The following is an 18,489-nucleotide window of genomic DNA, read 5'->3' on the forward strand; positions in this document are numbered from 1 at the left end:
TTTATAATATAGTAATATATTTATTGAATTAATTTAATAAATAAGTATATATAAATATAAATTAATATTGACGTGGATCCGTCATCAAAAGGTCCGTTATTAGCTGTTTTTTTTTTCTCGAATATCATCAGTTAGTGACACCTCGCTCACTCATCTATCAAAGGAAAGCGATGAGGGCCATAGCAAAGATGTGTTGGGTGTAACTTTTGAGCTGGCTTGATTTCTGGGTTCCACCACATCGCGTGACACATCCCAAGCACAACAGTTTCCTTAATCACTTTTTTCTTTTTTTTTTGTTATTCAGTATTATGATTGGATGTAGAGCCATCAGTAGAGCCGTCTTAAGGCATTAATGAGCCTAAAGGGCTAAGGCCGGGGACCTCGGAATTTGAAGGCCCCAAATTTACAAAATTAACATTATATTTTTGAAAAAAAATATTCTATTCGAATATATAAAAAAACAAGTTATATTGCACATACGCGTGCCGTTCTGGTAAATAATTTTAAATTTTTCTGAAATTTTGTATTCTGTTATCTTTTCTCATTCCCCGAAAACCCCATTTGTACTATGTACATTATTTTTTTTTTTTAACAACCGTCATAGTTGTGCGTACGTTAATCCACGAGGGACGGATTTTGCTACAATATTTATGAATTGTCTAAAGCCGCGTCCAGACCAAGAAACATTTGTCAGAAACATGAGTTGCCGAAAATGTTGGTGACAAAAATCAGAAATGTTTCTGAAATTTGTGACCAACAATTGTGTCGACGACATTGTCTCCAACAAATTTTTGTTTTCCATTCGACTCGGGAAAAAGGCGACAATGTTTATAAACATAGTCACCGACAATGTATTGACACGTCCAGACCTGTTAAATTTTGTCGATAAACATTTATAAATACACGTCATATTTGGTTATCCGTTAAAGTTCACCTGGTCCGTCTGTATATATCGCATATTTTAACCAGTACATTTCTTTTGAACGGATATTTAACTTTTTTTTTTATCAAATAATGGAATGGTCGAAAGAAAGTGTTTGTCATCTAATTGATTTATACCACGAAAAAACTGTCTATAATTTGTGTCTTTTTTACTTATTCGATCACCCACAAGATTTATTAAATATTCAAAATCTGCGCTTGACATACGTAGAAAATTCTTAAAACTACCATTACACCTACATAAGAAAATGTTTAAAAATGTTTAAGTAATTAATTATAAAGATAAATTGATATTTTAATTTGTAACAAATATAATTTTACCTCAATTCTCCAGATAGACCAATGTCATGACGTTTAAGATCAGTCATTAAATCATTTCCACTGTACTTTTGTTTTGCTAAAAGACTAAGACGAACCCAATACCTCTTTTTGGAGGTATTTTTCGTTTCCAAACTTAAAATTACGCAAGCAGCTGCAGTCATAGCAACGTCTTTCTCGTTCCACATTTTCACCAAGACTAATTCACAAATATTTAGCAAATATGTTGCTTTGGTGTGGACGCGCCTGTTTTTAAATTTTGTTGGTGACATTTTTAGAAACATTTTGTCGCCGACATTGTTGACAAAGTCGACGACAAATGTTTCTTGGTCTGGACTCGCCCTAAGAATAATATAGTTACTAATTTAGAAAACAAATTTTTATGTATTCATTTATAAAGCATTTTAAGAAACGTTATCAAAAAAATGAAAAGTACGTGTCCTTCCAATACTTGGTTTTCGTCAATCTAAATAAATTAACAATTCATATGGCTTTACGAATCTTTCAAATTGTAAGTATATTTTAAGTATATTTGTATTATTTGTTGCTTATATATTTTGGGCACTTATAAACACGCCCAGCGTATTATAAGCCAACGAACAGGTCTTAGATGATTTTTAGTTTACATGTATAATATAGGTATTTTCTACAATTATTTGTTTGAGAGGAGAACAAATCTGGGGAAAAAATGTGTTTACAAACGCAACCGTGTAAAATGTTAATCGCATACGACAAAAACTAATCGACATTCCCGTTTATACGTTCTTTTCGACTCCCTGTATGAAGAAAAATGATACTATTTTATTATGTACCCATAGTACAGGTATTTTTTTATTAAAATATAGATATAGAGATCTGTAACTCGTAAAGTGGTTCTCGTATGGAAATTCGATATGATTAAACAACTGTAGAAGTGCAAGCAAGCTTGGTGAGCAGTTATAGTGGTGTGTACGATTTTGTCGTTGGATACTGTTAACGTTTGAGGTTATGTTCAATGTCGTTTAATTCGATGTAATATTCTGTATTATATTTTTTAATTATTAACTGGTGTTGCCAACAAATCGATCGAACATTACTAGCGGGAAATGAAGAAAAACTTCGTAGGCGGAAAACGAACGCGTAGTCGGACTACATAGTACGTAATCCGTGGTGGTCTAAGTACGTGCGAACATTTGGCGATGACGAAACTGCCGAACTGCAACGGTGTATCGGCAGTGACGGACTAATGGATTTTCCGAGTTAAAAACACTGTTTTATGGGTTCCTATGAATATTAATCGATGCCCGAAAAAAAATACATTAAAATACAAAGATTTATTATATTAATCGTTGTGCGTAAGAACACCATAAACTTAGTAAATATTTATTTGCCACTCAAGTCACAATAGTTGAGCGTACAAATATTTGTCGGTGGACGATATGCAACATATCATTGTAGATAATACGCGATCACATTATTATTATTATTACTATTATTAACATCGATAACACGGGACCTGCAGCGTCGAGCGAATCGTCATCGGAGATACCCCGGATATTGCGTACCGCTGCGCCCACCCGTTTCCGCATTCGGCACGCCCCGATCGGAGCGGAAATGCCGTGATCACACGAACGGAACGCGAAAGGTCCTCACGCATTTCAACACGGATTAATTTCTATTTCTTTTTTCGCCCCTCGGGAAACCCGATCGACCACTAAATCTCGACGCGCGCACCCGACGGCCCCCCAACTACTGACGGTTTTTTTTTCGCACATTTCATTCCGATCGATTGTCGCTGCACATCGACGAGTTGGAGGGAACGGATAATATTGTATTATTCTGTAGAAACGTGGTAAACGGAAAAATGTCCGTGATCGACAGCGGCGGTTACGCGGACGAAGAACAACAGCTGCAGCAACAACAACAACAACAGCAGCAGCAACAGCATCAACAGCAGCAGCAGCAAAACCGTCGACATCTACAACAGACGCACCACACGCAACAGCGACTGCAGGCGGCGGCGGCGGCGACGATGGACGAACGCGGTGGCGGTGGCGGCCGGCAGCGTCATTCGGAAAATGTCGCCGAGCAGACGGACATGGCCGAGACCGGTACGAGGGCCGCCGACGTCGTAGTCGTCACCGCCGCCGACGTCGTGAAAGAAAACCGTAACGGGCCGTCGTCGTCGGACGTCTCCGTGTCGGCCGCCTCGTACACCACGGCCGCAGCCGAACACGTCACGTCGTCTCAAGTGCAAGTGTCTTCCATACCCGTCGGACAGCTCATTAACGTGTCGGCCGCGGGCACGTTCAACGTCATCTCCGCGGATTCGCTGCAGGTAAAAATCATCGCGTTTCACTCCGACCGATCGCGCGCCATTACTCGTTGCAATATTTCCGTTCCCACCGTTTTCTGTTTTCCAATTTTTTTTCCACCCACCCTCATCACCGTGGTCTTCGCAATACCGCTCAAGTTTCCACACATGCAATCACTGTTTTCAATAAGCGTCCGCCGCGCGAACGGTACAGCGGTTGATGTTTCTGTGACATTTGACAATGTCAATTTTACACCTATCTCCTGGGGGAGGGGTATCGTAAATTCTCAATGGGTGTGAAAAAAAAATTTGGTAAATTCTTTATGCAAACAAAATTATAATTTTTTTGGATGGTGGGGGGGGATTGTTCGTTTTTTTTACCTTTCTGAAATAATCACCTGCGGTGGATTAAACTAATCGGACAAGTCTTCATTGACTTAACTCAGAAAAATTAAATTAGTACACCCGCAATAAATGGTATTCCCAAATTATACTTGAATGATGCGCAATTTTTGAATCTTATAGGCACCTGTGGATGAAAATTCCGAATTTCCAATCGTGTTATTTCCCTTAAATTCATCAATAATTTGCGGCAATGCTAAAGCGGACATATTGCAGTACTTAGTATCAATGGGTAAACATATTTCTTTTCAGATTTATTAAACGTGTAAATAGGTTAATTTATTCTGTGGTGTTAATTTTCTTGTCCCCATTGAAATTATTTTCGACGAACTGTTCACTCGATGAACATCCTTGTTCATGTATTATTTTTGTGTAGTTAACCTAGAATTTAACATGTTATATGTACAGTATATTAAATATATTCATCCTCAGGGCCAATATCTTAAATGTTTTGGATGGTTAAATATTTTTCCCCACTTTAAAATTAATAATTAATATTTTTGATTTTTGATTTAGCTATCTGAATCAAACGAATTTAAACCTCTGATATGTGTAGATAACAGTTGTTTAAATTGTGATTCACGCACTCAGGTTGATAATGATACTTGGCGTACTGTACTTCGAAGTGAGGTAATTTAATACTAGGAATTTATAAATATATCATTATTAATAACCATATAACTCAATTTTTCTAGGATGGCACTTTCAAAACAGCTCATATTGTTCTTCGATCAGACAACTCGACCTCCAATAATGTTCATGAGGAAGAAACTGACCAAGGTGTATCATCTCCAAACACAACTCCTTGCTATTCCTATTCCGAGGCTGCAAGGTTGCCAATATTACCTGTCCGATGCAAAGTAAGCATACTTAGGAACTTATTAAAGTACTCCTGTTATTATGTAATAATTTTTTGATCACATCAATAGACTACTAATGCAGAACTTCATAAAAAAAAATTTGGTTCTGGCTGTAGAGGAAAATGCATTAAGTTTGGAAATCAGTGGTACACACCTAGTGAATTTGAAGCACTCTGTGGGAGGGCTTCTAGCAAAGACTGGAAAAGGAGTATACGATTTGGTGGCCGTAGTTTGCAAACATTAATATACGATGGGGTTTTATTACCACATGCTATGAGCTGTACATGTGCAGCTTGTTGTGATGATGAATCCGCAGTAAGTTCATTGTTATAATTAGTCAATTAAATTTGTTAATAAATAGATACATGAATAAATTATTTTAATTTGTTATCAGAATATTGTTAGAAATATTTAAATTAATGTTCGAATTAAACTATAACTCATAATTGGTTAACTAAAATTAATAAAAATTCAATTAAGTTTTGAAAGGTTGTAACATTTACTGCTTATATATTTTCTAGTTTACCTTAGGTACATTTAAGGTACATATATTCATTTTTATAATTGTGTTAATATTTATAATCAAATCCATTTTTTATATTTTTCAATCTGGAGGTTAGTCTACAACTCTGCAAAAATTCTGCATTTTAATCAGTGCTTCAAAATAATCTTTATTTTTCTTTGTATTTTTATTTTGTGTTGTTCCGAGTTTAAATTATTTTCACAGTTCATATATTTTTAGACTGGTCCTATACGACTATTTACACCGTATAAACGAATACGTACCAAAAAACATTCATCCAGTAATTCAAAAAAGACAAAACTTGAAGATGGCACTACTATGAGTAACGATGAAGATAGTTGTGATAGTAGTGTTGGTATATCGATGGATAATGGGGATATTAAAGATGAAGAACCTCTACTTATACAGACTGGTGATATTTCTCAAGCTGACATTGTACAATCAAATGATTCTATTGAAGATATGTTTAAAAAGTTGGAAAATGTAAGTTAATTGAATGAAAAATTTCTAAAAATAATTTTTCGTACAATACTATTTTTTGATATTATGTTATTTGAAACTAAGATGTCATCAAGGATGATAAAAATGGTTCACCATTTTCGCAATTCTATGCGTGTTGCCAAGTACAAGTGGAATACGGAAAAACAGGATTTATTAGCTGAACTCAAAAGAGCCAAAGAAAATTCTATTGAAAATAGGTGATTTCAAATTTTTTTTTTAATATATTAATCTCTTATAAATGCCAATTTTTTTTATAGGAATGATTTTGATGTGGAGACAATTTCAAGTGTGACTGCTGGCCTACAACCTAGTGCTGACGATATACCAGATGTTAAAAAGGTATTACACACGTTATTCAAAAGTAAAATATTTTTCCAAATATTAATCAATTGTCTTTCCTTTAGTGTGCAAATTGTAATAGAGATGCATTTGCTGAGTGTTCATTGTGTCGTCGTACACCGTATTGTTCTACATTTTGTCAAAGTAAAGACTGGAATAACCATCAAGTGGAATGTCACAACTCTCAAGGAAGCATTATGCTTATTGTACAAACTCAAGAATGAAACATTTCAAATTTGGAGAACTCGAAATACTTTTTTTTACCAATTCCTAATTTTTATTATTACTTTTTTTTAATGGATATCATTAGTTTGTTTAGTTAAGTATATTAGGTATTTTTTATCTTTGGAATAGTTGCCTTTTTATGTTAGTTTAATTTGAGTCAAATAATGTTTTGCTAACAAAATTAAGTTAATATTACAAATTTCTTCTAACCGAATTGGTCTGCTTTTATATTAAATTAAAAAAACTGTTGTAAATATATAATCAAGTAGAATGATAATTTAACTTGCATTGTACAATTGACTGATTAAATTAAATATTAAATATTTTAATTGACCAAAAGATTTTTTTTCCTTGCTCTAATTTTTTAAGATTAATAACTAAAACATTTTTATGCATTATGGATTTATGTTAAGCAAAAATAGAGAACTACAATCTATCAAAATCATATATTTTTCAATCTGACCATGATAGATTTTATTCGCTATAAGATTACATTTCGTATACCCCAGGCGATGATTAAGCATACTTAAAATAGTATAAAGCTAAAGTAATGCCTGTACGAAATTGAATAAAATCTATTTACCGATTGAAATTTAAAAACAAAGACACAGTGTCGCGTCGACATACGATTATCAGTTATATGGAATAAATTTTTCTAAGTTATTTATAGTCAAAATTATAATAAGCGTTTTGAATATTAATATTATTTTGATTACAATATCATATTGTGAAAAAGGGAAAAAAGATTTAATTTCATTGAATGGTACATTTTTTCTTACGGACATTGAACTCATTTATGATGTTGTAAACACGTTTTCATTATCTCCGAGTTAGGTCTTAACGGGGTAGTTAATTACACATATGGAATGGTTCATGTAACGAACATGTGTCACGCGATTACGGAGTTTTATTTTTTTCACTGGATTACCTAAAAAATATCTAAATATATTTTATAACCGTCTGCATTGTGGATCGCGTGGAATTGTGAGCGGTATAAACCAATACGATTTATGGCGAACAATGTTGATCAGTAACAACAGTAACTCGACATTGTTCAGCGGAAATTTACAGCTCTATTCGTGAAAAATTGTCAATCGGAATGCGTAACACGAATATTTATTTTTTTTTTCTGTTTATTTAATTTGCTTATCGTCTTTGAGTGAGACACTTATTGGTTAATAGTAATTGCAATTAATGTATGCAGTACTGTATTGACGTTTCACTCGATATTAGTACTTTCCTACGTTTAGTCAAGAGCGGATCCAATATCTCTTTATGGTCGGGACATTTATAGATGAAATTATACATGTATTATAGCTAATCATAAGCGTATGCAGGGATGTTTTGAGAGGGGTTTCGACCCTCTCAAAAATAATGTGACAATATTGTACTAAAAAATTTATTTTTTTATATATTCTTATGTTCTTCTAAATATACTTTATTTTTTTCCAACGGGAGTGGTACTTGTTTCCAGTGCCTTCATTTTGAAGTATCAATAAACTTGATCGTGTTTCTAGACAACAATAATTGATGTTTCTTTTATCTTTCGGTAATATTACGCCATACTATTTACATGGTCACGATCTTACATTCGTTTATCATCGGACAGTGGTCGAGATATTTAACATCATTATTGTGACCAAGTACAATTTCGAGGCGAAATGTTCTTGGCAAATTTTTCAGTTCCATTTTTGTATTTCATGAAAGTTCTTTTAATTAAATATTATTGTAAACAAATGCAAATTTTCTAATGTATTTCGATGAATGAGATACTATATCTGTACATAGGTAATTTCTAAAATTGTTGGCAATTTTTAACATTGTGGTCAGTCAAATAATTGTTATTGTATTGTTTTCATGCAGTAGCAGTGCATTTTATAAGGAATGGACAACAAATAATTTTTTTTACTTCAAAATAGTCAATACCTATATAATATTATGATGGTATTTCACATTCGCATTGCATAATTTTACCCAGTCTTTCAAAATACTATCAATTAGGTGACAAAATATTTGCACTCTACGATATTTGTCTTGCCTAAATTAGTGAAAAAAATGCAATGTGCAGTAGTGTATTCAAGTTCTTTTTTTCGGTTGGGTTGATCAGTTGCACATCACTTAACAGAAAAACCAAAGTATTAAAAAAAAAAATTATAATAATAATTCATATTTAAAACAATAGATCACGTTTTGAAATAAAATTTGATAACGAAATCAGTGTATGGAATTTGTTTAATTTATATTGTGTAAAATTTTCTAATTTTTTTTTTTTGAGGGGGGGGGGTTACAACCCTTGATATACTATTGTTTTCAGGTAACATACTGTACTAAATATTAATAAATTTATAGTTTTCTATATTCCTAAGAACTCTCAGTTGTTACTTTGATTTCTTTATCCCAAGGATTTTAATATATATACAAGTAATTAAAGTAATTATTGACAAAATACCTGAAGATTATTTTTATTTTTCATGGAATTATTTCAGTTATTTAAAATTATTAATTTAGTTATTTGCATGGGTTGTATTATGTTCACGGCAAACTGTATTTTCAAATATGTATTCTGTACCCAGACCCTGAACTATTTTAATTTTTTTTATATTTTTGCACATTCATATAACATTAAAGAGGTCCTTACTAAATTTAAAATGTATTAATGGTATGGTTATTGCGTCAACTGAAATTTTGACCAATGCAAAAAATTGGTATTATGTGATACTCAATTCTTAATAATTATTAAGTATTATACGATGTTGGTAACAAGAATGGTTATGAATAAATGGTTCAATACTTTTATTAATTTACTTAATGTTAATAATATGCTGTATTATACAATTTGTTATTAATTTGATAATTTAGGTGTTGAGTATAAACTAAAATAAAATTTTTAGTTGGTTATCATTGAAGATGAACTTTAAAAATTATTAAATATGTCTATAATTAGGTGATTTTGGTTTGTCTCTATTTCAATATGAATTACCCAACAACTTCAATAACTTAATCTGTTTTTGGCATTGGGCTGGGGCCAAATATTTACTTATTATTTCATTTCTACAGCTTGAACAAATTTAATTTTTAGAATGATTCCTAGGTCATAATTAGTTTAAATTTAACGGTGATACTTTTTTCTTTAAAGTTCTATTTACATAGTAGAACTTATGTTAAAAAAAGCCCAGTCTATAATAAACATTATGCCTCAAAAAGTCTTAAAACAAACAAGTCAAATGTATTGTTATTATTTAAAATAAATAGAAAATGTACAAATATCAGACGAAATTATTTAAATTGGAAAATATTTTGCTACACAGTTGGCTTATTGATAAAAATGTAACAATAAAATATTAAAATTATACTAAAATATTATTTCTTAAAATCAGGAGTAGTTTTATTCCCATTTCATTTATATGACATTTACTCAATTTTATAACAACATTTTGAGCAAATAAAATAGTAATCAATAAAAGAATTAAATAATTTTTTTTTTTAATATTCCATTTTGCACAATACGTGTTTACCTCCAGTAATTTTGACAGAGTTAATAATTAGGCTGTATTTAAATGTTAAAAGAACTATTAACTAAAATGAAATAATAAAATGATGTTGAAAGCAGCTCTAAATAATTGTATGATATTCAATTTATATAATATTTAAGAATAATAATTAAGATAATAAATGTATTAATAATAAATGTTTGGCAATTTTTATTTTCTTGAATCGTTAATAATTCATTTAATTAAATTAAAATATTGCGCTGGATTTTGCTAGGTTCTGTAAAAACAATAAAAAAAACAACAACTAAAAAACAATTTCATTATATTATATTAAAATATAAAATTTATGTTGTACTTTAGCCAAAAGTAAAGAAGAATTTCATAATCATTATAAGTTTTCAAGTTGATTATTACACGAAAACTTCAAAATAAATAATTGAGAGAAGACATGGTTTTCTGTGAATCCATAGAGATAAGAGCAAAGTAAGGCATTATTTTGGCACGAGTACAACAACTAAAATAAATTATCATAATATTATACAAACCGATATTGAAATACAAATTTCTGCCATTACTATATCTTTCTTGCGCAAGTATCACATGGAGGTAAAGGCACATTTTATATGAGGTTGTTAAACAACCATAGATTTGAGTCAAATGCTTGTCTCATATTAAAACCTGGTGGCGGTGGTGGTGTTGTATATAAATTGCAATGTGGTGTTGCTGTTACTATTGCTGGATCTATAGATGACCAATCCAAATCTAAAGAAAACAAATTGTTATAATCAAAAATATGGTTTCAGTCAGTTAATTATTGAAACTCACTGTGTGATGACGATTGACGTAATTGTTGTTGTAATGTAAATGGATTATTTTGTGGTAATTTATTAGTGTTGTTACCTGTGTATTAAAATAATAGATGATTTATTGTTGTAATTACTTAGACATAAATAATGAAACTTAATGATTAATGATAAATGTTATTAGGTGATTTAAGTACATTTTTTTTAGGGTATAAGAATTAATTGTAAGCTTCATTAATTTAATAAATTAAATATTTTGAGATATAAATTACACTGTGTGACATAATAATACTAATAATAAATAATTATAAAAATTAAGGTATTCACTTGAATTCATACTGCAACATAACATATTAAGAACATGATATGATAATAATTATATAAATTAATTATATATATTATAAATTAATTAATATTATATAATAATATTTGTGACCAGAGGTGGGATAGGTAGTTTTTTTGTTACAGGGAAATATTTTAATGGGGCCACTAAAATGGAAAAAAAAAATTGCTTTTAAAAAATATATTATATTTACCTTTATTATTATTTAATATTATTATATTATTTATTATTTAATTTAAATAATTTAACTATAAAAAAAAAAATAATAAATTTCCACGAAAAAATTAATGGTGTCGAGGGGGCCACCAACATATTATAGGGCGAGGGCTCACAGGGAAAATCCCTTTTTCCCTATGGGTCTATCCACCCCTGTTTGTGACAGTTCAGGTCCTTCAAGGACTGTTAAGCTGAAGAAGAAGAAGATATGATAATAATTAAAGAAACTCAAAATGATTATATATTAATCATTAAGAAATATTAGTAATAATGTTTACCAAATATTAAATATTTATAGTTGTTTTTTGTACAATTAAGATATTTTAAGGTTAAATTTGTATTTTATTTTAAAGAAATCACTAAGAAAATTACACACTAAATACAAATGAATAGGTTGACACAATTTATTTTAATTTTTCAATTAATTAATAAAAATACAAATTAATAATAAAAAAATAAACTTTGAATTATTAAATTTATTCATCATTAAAATTTAGTTCATTTTTAAAAATTTTTTAAAAAAAAACATTATTGAAATTTTATATTTATATTTCAAAACTAAAGATATAACTTCAACTTTTAACAATACAAATGTATTGATAGCCTGTCATAATTATACTAAGATTTTTATATTAAGTTATCTGCTTCAAATTAAATGAATGGAAAACTAATCTCTAGTATTTGATTGTCCCAAAAAAGAACCAAAACATGAGTCCTTAGTTAAAATTTATTAAAACTAATTTTTAAAATATGAAATTCAGTCACCTGTATTACGAGGAATACTGATACCATAGGAATTGACTTGATTAGGAGCCGATGAAAATCCAGGTGGCGGTAAACATGTTCTAGTTGGAGCCGTATTATTTATATGAAGATTATCCATTAATTTTGTGCAATAAGGAAATCTATAAAATAATGTTACACTAGAGATAGAAAATTAAATTTTTAACTTCACATAATTAATATTTTTACCCGGAATTTTGAAGTCTAGATTGATACAAATTAACATGGCTTTGTTGTTCCATATATTCAGAAAGAGCACGCTGTGTAACCGAAACTGAATCAAATATATCATCATCTGTTGGTAAATTTAACTGTAACATAAAATGTAAAATTATTAATAATTAAAATAAAATATTTTATGTTATTAGTATTCACACCATTGTTCTATTGACATCTGAAGACTGATAATTATTTCGAGAATTATTACTACTATTTGAGAAACCAAATGCTGCTTGCCAATCTTCAGATGTTTGTACTTGGGGTAAAACATCTGGTATTGGAGGTAAAATTGCACTAACCGGAGGACTCCAATCAGGTTCACTGTTTATTACTAAAAATATGAGACAAATATAACCAACTTTGTTCCAATGTTACTAAAAATTAAAATATCTTACCAGGACTGGTTTTACCATTTGTTAATTTAGAGAAATTTGAAGAAAAAAATGAATTATTGTTATCTTGTTCGAATATTGAGGCTGGTTTTTGTGGATTTTCAAATAATGATTCTAGATCAAATAATATAATTCATCAATAAAAAAATAATAATAAATATTAATATATTAATAAGATTTAAATTTGTATGCTCCTCTCAACCTGAAAAGAATACATAAGACCCTACTTCTAAAAGCTCAAAGATCATATAACAGTATTACCTTGAACGCAGAAAACACAATAAAACTCAACTACCTAACCTATACTATCATAATTATGCAGATACTAGAAAAGCATTGAATATACTGTATCACTTATATGAAGTACTGGGACCCGATCAAGAAAACTCCAACAAAATCATAATCTTCGTAAAAATAACCAATCTGTATAACTTTATTTAATTATTTTTTTTCTATTACTCATTTAAGCCAATTAAATTGATATATTCCAAAAATGTATATAATGTATAATGTAATATCAATATTGTAAACAATGTTAACCAATAACCTTATTGAGGCTTAAAATAAAAATAAAAAAATAGTGAAAATTTGTAAATATTTAGTGATGAAATTAAATTTTATTTTTATTTTAAACATACCGTTTTGGGTATCACTTTCTGATTGATTATTGCTAAGAGATAATTCAGTATTCCAAATTTCTTTTATCAAATTTCTTTTATTTTCTGTGCATTCACCTTCTAATGTATTTAATTGTTCTTCTTCAGCAGATGGTATTACAGAACTTGGAGTTTTCACTTTACCTTTCCTGAAAATTAAAAATGTATAAACAAATGTAATATTATTTCATTAATGTGCAGACTAAACATTGTTTACCTATTTTCTGGTGAACTAGATTTTTTTTTGTTTTTATGTCCATTGATTTTAACATTTTGAGATTCACCCTTTTCTATAGTTTTATCAGAATGTGAATTATGATTTGTTAAATTAAATTCAACTTCATATAATATATCTTCTTCAACTAAATACAACAAAAATGTATTAATAAGTATGAGTACAAATAGCTAAGAGACAAATAAATAATTGATTTATGAAAATAGAAAATTTAATTAATTGTTATAACTGATACTAATCAATAAATTAAGGTACTACGATTGTTGAATATTATTAAATTAATAAAAATAAAGTTCTTTAAGATTAATAATTATTCTATACTGCTATTAGTAATAACAAAATTAAATTAAAATATAGTTACCTGGAGACTGATTGCGTGATGTACCATTATTGAGAGAAGGCCAAGATTCCTTATTATTTTGTGACAAATTTTCAGTGACACAATTATTACCTGAAGAATTTTGAATTGGAGAAGAATTGTCTGGTCTTCTATTTTTAAAAGCAAAAACCATTAAAAACCAATTTTTAAATTATCTAATTAATATAAACATACCTTAATACAACATTATATTGTTCGTATAATTTTTTTTCATATTCTTGATGTTTACCCTGCTGCATTTCATCTTTGGTAAAACTAGCTTCTGGTTCTCCTGCACAGAAAAAAAAAAAAATATACTATTGAAAAATTATATTATATAATACTAATAATATATATTTAATTAAATTATTAAATTACCCATTTCGTGTAAATACATGCAATCTGTTTTTGGACAAGGCTGATTTTTCATAAAATTTGAACAATATTTTGTTGTACCCAATGATGCTTTTAATACTCTATTATCTATAATGACATTGTTGACAGCAAGTATAGCCCTAAGCGCATCTTCACATCTTGAGTATGTCACATAAGCACTTGCACTTGGACCCTAGGAATAATATTATAGCGGTTAACTAGGGAAATTGACTTATTTGATTATTTTAAAATTATTTTACCTGTGTGCCAATATATGAAGTACTTTGATTTATAACAACTTTTAATATTTTTCCAAATTTTCCAAAATATTCATGTTTTTTGAGTGTCTAAAATTTCATAAAACAAACATTTATTAACCGTTTAACAAATTAATTTGTTGATATTAATTTATAAAAATAAATAAATATAATTTAGAACTAACTATTAATGAGTAAAATAAATTAGAAAACATTCATTATGTGATTATTTTATATGAAACCATTAGAGATGCATGTTAATACATATAAAAATAAATACAAAGATACTTGACTAAGAATTAAGTTCAGGTATATCTTTTTAATTTAATAATTTAATAATTGAAGCGAGTCCATTTATCTAATTAGAAAATTTAATTATATACCAATAATAAAAATATTTTTTGTCAATAATAAACAAAATCTGTGATCATAAGTTACCATAATTGTTTAACTTATACTTTATGTAATACATTGCCCCATCAAGTTCATTGAGCACATAAAAAATGTCTTGTTTAAGTTCCAAGACATTTTTAACTTTGTTCTGGTAAACTCGTGATTTAGTGTATCCCTATAAGAAAAAAATCACACGGCGTCAAGTCATTAGATTGAGGTGGGTAGCTTTGGCTACGCAATGAGATTAATCTGTCCAGGAACTTCTCACACAGCATAGGGATTGTTTCTCTTGAAGTGTAACAAGTTGCGTCGTCTTGTTGTTACCTTACAAGAATACCTACTGAGCTCAGTAATTTTTTTTGACCTTATTTGGACCAAATAAACATAAAAAATGTTTGGTTTCAACTTGATACACTTCAAGAGAAACAATAACTTTGCTGCGTGAGAAGTTCCTAGACAGACTAATCTCGTTGCTTGGAGACGAAAGCTATCCACCTTGATCTTGCAACTTGACGGAGGGTGATTTTTTTTTTATAGGGATACATTGTCACAAGTTTACCAGAACAAAGTTTGAAATATCTTGGAACTTAGCAAGAAATTTGTCGTGCCCTCAAAGAACTTGATGGGGGAATGTGTTATCCAGTGATGAAAAATTTTATGCAAAGTATAATTGTCTGCAGGCTAATAGGGAGGGTCATAAGTTCGATATTGTTTTTCACTGTTAAACATTAACTTCTCCTGAAGAGAATGATATATTTGTTATGTTTTTTTAAAAGAAATAAATTTAATTTGTAGCAGATTTAAATCCTGTGTTCTTTTTGAAACACTCTACACAATATAAATACAAGTTTTAGAAATAATTGTTTATAAATTATATTTAAAAGAAAGAGTATGATGAATATTTTAATTTAAAATGAGTAAACATAGTTGAAGTTTTTATTTTTATGTAATTAGTTATAAGGTATAATTGGTAAATTATCTATAATATTGAACATTCAATTTAGTGGTTTTTATATTAATTTAACATATTAAACTATAGGGTTTGAAAATGGTATTTACTATTTAATTAGATACCTAAGATAGAATTTAATCAAAAGGTATATAAGAAAAAAAAGGATATTGTGTTTATCTTGTTTATTTTAAGATAAATTAGTTTGTTGATTATAAAAAAAAAGTATATATATAATAAAATCGTTAATTTCTATATAATAAGAATAAGTAGGTATTATTAAACTATCTACTTGGTGCTTAAAAAAATTAGAAGAAATATAAAAATTTTAACTAATTACTTAATCCAAACATTTATAGTTCTTAATTAGTATCTGAATGTTTATTGTTTATAGAAAATAAAAATTACTTTAATTATTTATTGGAATAAATCCTAATTATATCTCTCAAACAAAATATATTAATATTTAAAGGAATGAGTTTTATTGTAAAGTAATGAGTACACAATTATTCTTTTTATTCTTTTTGATAATCACCAATATATATAAAAATTAAAGGTGATTATATTAATTGTTACAAAAAGGTATAAGGATATTAGAAGAATAAGTGCTGTAATATATATATATTTGTAATATAATGTAATATCATTTTTCAAATACATAAACTTAAGGAACGATAAAATATTTTTATGATAGGGGTTTAAATTAAAACTATGGGAACAAATAGTAATGGAAAAAAAGTATTGGTATATTCAAACCAAGCTATAATAAAGTAGTTTTTAAATAATTTCATATTCAATTTGATAGTTTAAAAACATGGTGACATGATGTTAATTTATTTCAATTTATGATTCATTATTTCAACAGTATAGATACGTATCACATAAAAATATTAAAATTTCAAATCATACTAAATGTAGTATAATTTTAAAAAACAAATTTTTCAAGAAGATTCTACGATTTTAATTATAGTTTAAATTTCATAATTTTCTAGTTTACTATTTATTTTTTACTTTGGCGAATTAAGTAAGTTAATTAGTAACATAAACAAAAAATTTAAATTAAAATAAATTAAATTTGAGTACAATTGCAACATTTTCAACCTTTTTTTATATACATATTGTAATATGCTAATACATATATAATATGTTAAGATCTCACCACTCAGCATGCTACAGTATATTGTAATATTTGAATTTTTTTTTTTTAAGACTAAATTAAAGTATTCTCTACATTACCAATAAAATATTGAAGTAAATATTTAAATTTGGCCTCACAAAAGTCATGTGGATAATATATAACATAATTTATTCAAAATTTTTTCTATAAAAAAAATATAAAAAAAAAAAATGATGTCAGAAATAATTGATAAAATATAGTTATTTTTCAATAATAATCATGTAACTTAATTACATAAATAAAATTTGTTTGAATTACAATATTTTCTTCAAATGTATACTGTGGTTTCTGATAATAATAATGATCACATAATTTTACAATAACTTACAAGTGGCATTTAAATGTATGGTTTTTATTTTTTCAAAAGATAAATTTTTAATTTAATTTAGCAGTTATTATTTATGTTTAGTAAATATGAAAAAAAAAGTGCAATTTTTAATATTTTAAGAAAAAAGTTATAATATTTACTTCAGCTTCCGATATCCGATTTGGTAAACCAACAACAAACACTAAGTTTTTCTGTAGTACTCGCATGTTGTTTAATACTTTTCTATCTTCAGTAATTTTATTTTTCTTTTGTTGATGTTTCTGTCTTTTTTCTGCCTTTAATTTAGCTACCTCTTCACGACTAAGTGGCTTGAAATCGGCTGGATCCTCGGGGTATGGTTTGCGGCATGCCGGACACAAACCATTCTCATCGGTACGGATACGATGCCAACAAAAACGACATATTTGATAGCCACATGTACATGGAAAGAAGTTAAGGTCATCCACCTCAAACGCTTCCATGCACAACGGACATTCAGGTTGATCATCACAATTATGATTCAAAACGGACATGGCAAATCTATAGGATGAAAGTAAATAATAATGTTCAACAGCAATCTGACTCCAGCATCAATGTAGGTTAGCAAAGTCATATTTAGACCATCGTTGTTATGACTAATGTATCAAAATATCCAATAGGTAGAAGATTTAGTTCAGAAAAAAATTAAAATTAAAATCTGATTTGGAATTGGAAAGACTGAAGTATTACTGTCCTCCAAAAAATAGATAACCTTTTGTTGCTGTACTTACCTCAGAAATTAATTGTTATATATGTATATATATATATAAATACTTGTTTGTACGAGTAAAATTGTAAAAATTTATTAATTTCGCTTTCCTAACACGCGTACATTTAATGAAAACCCTTACAGTCCAGATAAAATGCTATCATACAATACTATTCGAAAATATTGACAATCAAAGCAGAGTGGAACTATTGAAACTTTCGACAATTGACACAGGTTTTCAATCTATTACGCACACAAATCAACATTCGACAATCACTCAGAAAATTTTTTGTGTATTGTTGTGCAGGCAGCTGTTTAATGAACGGTGGGCGGGAGGCGGGACAGAGTGAACGTTATTGATAATCCTAAAACCAACCTCTTTGG

At 28.7% G+C, this 18,489-nt stretch overlaps 3 protein-coding genes across 3 annotated transcripts; 1 reads left to right on the forward strand and 2 right to left on the reverse strand.

Moving 5' to 3' along the window:
- Positions 1-84: 84 nt before the first annotated feature.
- Positions 85-2,634, reverse strand: LOC112693663. The gene is made up of 2 exons (XM_025568841.1): positions 1,264-2,634; positions 85-1,178 (listed from the first exon to the last, which is right to left on the reverse strand). Exons 1-2 carry the CDS (start codon positions 1,542-1,544, stop codon positions 992-994), a joined length of 468 nt encoding a protein of 155 aa, XP_025424626.1. The 5' UTR covers positions 1,545-2,634; the 3' UTR covers positions 85-991.
- Positions 2,635-2,788: 154 nt separating this feature from the next.
- Positions 2,789-6,726, forward strand: LOC112693662 (deformed epidermal autoregulatory factor 1). Its single transcript, XM_025568840.1, has 8 exons — positions 2,789-3,577; positions 4,472-4,585; positions 4,651-4,815; positions 4,885-5,130; positions 5,558-5,821; positions 5,903-6,036; positions 6,097-6,178; positions 6,244-6,726. Exons 1-8 carry the CDS (start codon positions 3,104-3,106, stop codon positions 6,400-6,402), a joined length of 1,638 nt encoding a protein of 545 aa, XP_025424625.1. The 5' UTR covers positions 2,789-3,103; the 3' UTR covers positions 6,403-6,726.
- A 3,354-nt stretch (positions 6,727-10,080) lies between these two features.
- Positions 10,081-18,170, reverse strand: LOC112693675 (CCR4-NOT transcription complex subunit 4). The gene is made up of 15 exons (XM_025568858.1): positions 18,128-18,170; positions 17,519-17,897; positions 14,535-14,621; positions 14,278-14,467; positions 14,095-14,191; positions 13,903-14,030; positions 13,524-13,668; positions 13,289-13,455; positions 12,654-12,764; positions 12,417-12,589; positions 12,229-12,350; positions 12,022-12,161; positions 10,720-10,794; positions 10,440-10,656; positions 10,081-10,171 (listed from the first exon to the last, which is right to left on the reverse strand). The coding sequence occupies exons 2-14, from the start codon at positions 17,888-17,890 to the stop codon at positions 10,514-10,516; spliced, it is 1,950 nt and encodes a 649-aa protein (XP_025424643.1). The 5' UTR covers positions 17,891-17,897; positions 18,128-18,170; the 3' UTR covers positions 10,081-10,171; positions 10,440-10,513.
- Between the last annotated feature and the right edge of the window lie 319 nt (positions 18,171-18,489).

This window comes from Sipha flava, unplaced genomic scaffold (assembly GCF_003268045.1).
Source record: "Sipha flava isolate LNK unplaced genomic scaffold, YSA_version1 89_pilon_pilon, whole genome shotgun sequence".
NCBI classification, from domain to species: Eukaryota; Metazoa; Arthropoda; class Insecta; order Hemiptera; family Aphididae; genus Sipha; species Sipha flava.